At 31.0% G+C, this 4,770-nt stretch overlaps 1 protein-coding gene across 1 annotated transcript; it reads left to right on the top strand.

The window, feature by feature from the left end:
- The first annotated feature begins 1,505 nt into the window (after positions 1–1,505).
- Positions 1,506–4,770, top strand: LOC114195481 (sulfite exporter TauE/SafE family protein 3-like). Its single transcript, XM_028085969.1, has 12 exons — positions 1,506–1,743; positions 1,962–2,121; positions 2,332–2,532; positions 2,609–2,673; positions 2,788–2,815; positions 2,928–3,010; positions 3,228–3,314; positions 3,427–3,477; positions 3,651–3,860; positions 4,082–4,175; positions 4,280–4,420; positions 4,516–4,770. The coding sequence occupies exons 1-12, from the start codon at positions 1,570–1,572 to the stop codon at positions 4,587–4,589; spliced, it is 1,368 nt and encodes a 455-aa protein (XP_027941770.1). The 5' UTR covers positions 1,506–1,569; the 3' UTR covers positions 4,590–4,770.

Here is a 4,770-nt window from a genome sequence, read left to right on the forward strand (position 1 = left end):
CTCTTGAATTGCCTCATCCAAACACACCATAAGATTTGAAATGAAATTGCATTATCAAAGAAAATGGGTTTGAGATGAACATTGAAATTATTTAAATAAAATTAAAATTGAGGACAAAAAGAAATTAAGGGATAAAAATCAACTCTACATATATTGGGAATAAAAACTATTAAACTCTTTTTCTTTTTGTTTTAGCTTTAACTAAAATAGTAAGAGAGCTATAAATAACACTTGAAGTTAATACATTTGGATATAATAAAAATGAAAAAAAAAAAAACATTGCTGACCCTTGGAACAATCCAAAAGACACATTCCATGTCAATTTAACATATCAGAATTTGCTAACTCCCGGCTTGTAGGCCACTTTATCATTTTATAATTGAGACGGTCACACCAATCGTTCAAAAGCTCTATTCTTATCCGAGTCTAAACAATCTCAATAATGTTCAAGTTTAAATATATTTTTTTATAGTCAATTTTCTTATTAAATTTAGATTGATTTTTTTTTTGTGTAATTCCAATAAAATGTTTTGTTTCTATGTATAGAATACGAATAACGATTTCTCTTATGCCTTCAATCTATAGTTTTATTAATTACAAAGAAGGAAAACATATCAGAGTTTAAAATAAATAATAAAAAAGTATACTTGTAGTGAAAAGATTACACAACATAAAACATAAAACGTACATTTATAACAATGCAAAAAATTTAGAAAAGAAAAACATTCACAATAAGTTATTATGCCACATGATTTAAATTTGAAAGAGAAAGAAGTTCCTTATAAAATGAGAAACTGACAATAAACAAATAGGGAGATGTCAAATTACAGATAAAATAATAAGTATTAATTATAAAATTTTGTCACAAATAATAAAATATGATTTTGGAAGAGAAAGAAGTTTATAATAAGTATTAATTATCGAATTTTGTTACAAATAATAAAATACACTAATTTATATTAGTAAATGAGTTTTTAATACATTTCTCCGAATATAGTTACAAGGTTCAAATTTTATTTTTTTTTAGTTTTAGAACAATAATTTTTTATTCAATATACTTCCTCTTCTTTTTCATAGAAAATTAATTTTCAAAATATTCAAATATATTCAATTTATTATTTTTATTTTTAAAATGTTTTTTTAGCTAAAAAAATTTAAATTTATTAAATTATATTCTTATTTATTTAAGTATAATAATTCAGTTATCATCAAATAAAAAAATGTATTTTAATATTTTAATATTAAACACATTTAATAATTCCAAAATTTGCAATGCTGCTCAGTTGACATTAGTGGAGATAATTCTTCAACAAAACTATCCTAGTTGATATGAACACAATTTTTCTTAACAAAACTAAAATCAAAACTCAATCATTTTTCTATATTAAAAATTGTAATGTGTAACTCATTAAGAACATGCCAATTTCCTTGGTTAAAGAAACATACATTTCTTAGCTGTCACAGTTATAAAACACATATCGTACATGTTTTTCTTTGCATAGCATATCAGTCATCTTCTTTTCTTCTGGTTTTCCTTCCACTTTTGCTGGAGCAATTGGGTGATCAATCATGAGAAAAGTGCTTATTTTTTCCTTCATTTTTTTCCTGCTCTGTGTCTTGATCTATGCTAAAGCAAGCACTAAAACTGAAGTGTCTAGGACCAATGAATCAAACCCATTTTCTTACCATATCAAAGCCTTGGAAATCATTTGGAGCCATTTGGGTTATCAACATGTGTGGCCAGTAAGTTCTTGCAAGTTGCATCCATCACATTACATTGTTCCTTAATTCATTGTAACATAATGCTCTTATGCATTATAAGATAAGTAACACTTATATGATGATTTTGATATGTCACTGTTAAGATGAACTTGTTCTGTTGATCTATTGGGTAAGGAGATATTACTTGTCTAACTTCAGAGATTAAGAAAGAACAAATTTGATTACTGAATTATGAATAGGAAATGGAATTTGGCTGGAGAATTGTTGTTGGAACCTTGATTGGAATCTTGGGAGCAGCATTTGGAAGTGTTGGAGGAGTAGGGGGTGGTGGCATCTTTGTGCCAATGCTAATCCTGATTCTTGGCTTTGATCCAAAATCAGCAGTTTCCATTTCAAAGTGTAAGCATTTCTCTATCTCTTTCTGCAATCATCTATCTGTTCAGAAACTACTTGTTCATAGACTAGTCTATTGCTGAAACCGGTTTTGACTGTTGAAGATCTCGTATGAAATAAAGATAAAACCAAATTATAGTATATACTGAGACCATTTTGTAGGGTTAAGTTAGATTTAAATTCACTGCATTAATACTGTTTGTCCATTTGCTTCAGGTATGGTCACAGGTGCAGCTATCTCAGCAGTATTTTTCTGCTTGAAACAGAAACATCCCACTCTTGATGAACCTGTTATTGACTATGATTTGATGCTGCTTATCCAACCCACTCTCATGCTTGGAATCAGCATAGGAGTTATCTTGAGTGTAATATTTGCCGATTGGATGGTCACTATTCTTCTAATAATTCTCTGTTTAGGTAATCATAGAAGTTTTGTACATTGCTTAAAATATGACTCAGTAATGTGATTAATTTGCTGTTTCGGTCCATGCAGTGACATCAATAAGGGCATTCTTCAATGGTTCTGAGACATGGAAAAAGGAAACCAAAATGAAAGAGGTAAATGCTACAAAAATCTTGGGTTCATTACCTTGCACTTTAGTACACAACCTACATGTTCAAGCACTATTATGATTCTGATTCTGATCCACCATTTCGTTTCAATAATATCAGGAAACTATCAAACTTTCAGAGTCTACTGGTGGGTTTATGATTTTTTTTTTCTCAAATATAGAATTAATCTAGTCACAACAAACAGACTCAATATAATCCTACAATTTAACCAAGTATATGCCATTAACCTTCTCTTCCAGCAACATGCAGTGACGAAGAGGGGTACAAGTATCTTCCAGGTTGTGCAGAGGAAGGGGCTGCAAAGGATTCTAGAAAAGTTGAGGTTGGTATATCGAGTAGAAATAAGACAATTCAGAGTATATAACTAGGTACAAATCTAACCTTAGATATCGATTGTGTGAGAATGAGTTAGACTTACAGTCAACTTTTTAACATGGTATCAAAGTCTGATTTGTAAGATTGACTTAGACTTAAAATTCACTTCTTAACATTATCAAATTAAGTTATTATATGCCATAAAGGAAGGTATATCCATGCAGGTGAGCTTCCTTGGCAACATCTATTGGAAGGAGTTTGTACTTATTTTCTTGGTGTGGCTTGCATTTGTTATCTTACAGATTGCCAAAGTAATTTTCTTTTCCTTCTGGTAGAATTAGAATAATTAAAATTCCATTCCTCCTTTTTCTCTGGTGTAGTTTTTTCAACTAACCATTCAAAGGGATTATTAACTTTTGACAGAATTTGGTAGCTTCCTGTTCTGTCAGATACTGGATACTTACTTTGTCACAGGTAAACCAATTAGTATCACTTCTTTTTCTGTTGTGCCAGATATCACTGAATCTGCATAAGAGGCTAAGATCTATTGTATAATTGAACATACTGCATATTCAGTGAGACTTTGATCTCAAATGTGGGAAAGTGGAAATTGCTTACTATATTCTGGCACCACTTTTGTTTTGTAGATACCAATTACTGTAGGATTTTATTTGTATCAAGCTAGAGCCCTGTATAAGGGGAAATCTGCAGGAGGTCAACACACACATTGGCCATTGCACCATCTATTTCTAGCCGGCATTTGTTCTCTGCTGGCTGGAATTGTTGGTGGACTTCTTGGTACAGGTTCTGGATTTGTCATGGGTCCTTTATTTCTAGAAGTGGAAATTGTTCCGCAGGTGAGTTCTAATTTATGATACGATATATGTACTGGATTATATATGATACAACAATAAGTTTAATTTGAAAATAATAAGATACCATATATGTATATTGAAAAACTGTATAAGAATTCTTAAAAACATGATAAATGTGTAATAGTTAGTAGTATCGGATACAGATATGTGAGACAGAAGATGCACTTTCAGCCGATTCTATCTTATCTTTCATGATTTTGCAGGTAGCAAGTGCCACAGCCACTTTTGGAATGATGTACTCAGCATCTTTGTCAGTTGTACAATACTATCTCTTGAACCGTTTTCCAGTTCCATACGGTGAAATTAAACTTCACATTTTACCCTTCAAATCTCTCTTGAATGGTTTTCAAAGGAAACATGGATTTCAAGTAATTTATGTTCATTTTCTTACTGTTTGGCAGCGCTCTTCCTCACCCTTGTGGCTGCCATTGCAGCATTCATAGGACAACATCTCATTGACAAGCTTGTTAACATCTTCAAAAGGGCATCTTTAATTATTTTTGTCTTGGCCTTCACAATATTTGCTAGTGCAATTGCATTGGGTGAGTGTTTTTTCTGTCTCCATTAGTTGATACTTGCCTAGTGTTTGCTTTTGTCCTCTTTTTATTGATAAAGTTCTTAATATGCCTGTTTATAGGTGGAGTTGGAATATCAAACATGATATTGAAGATTCAAAACGATGAATATATGGGATTTGAGAATTTTTGCTAGAGGTTTCCAAGTATATATTTACATTTCTTTTTTGTCATTAATTGTTGTTAGCTTCCACTATACATGAAGAGATTATGTGTTTTGCTCTTGTTTCAAAGCTTTAACGTTTAAAGTTTAGAATTTAGGGTTCATAGCTATAGAATCTTTACATGTTATATATCATGAGAGATGAATCTTACCA

The sequence above is a fragment of the Vigna unguiculata genome, chromosome 8, assembly GCF_004118075.2.
Source record: "Vigna unguiculata cultivar IT97K-499-35 chromosome 8, ASM411807v1, whole genome shotgun sequence".
Taxonomy (NCBI): Eukaryota; Viridiplantae; Streptophyta; class Magnoliopsida; order Fabales; family Fabaceae; genus Vigna; species Vigna unguiculata.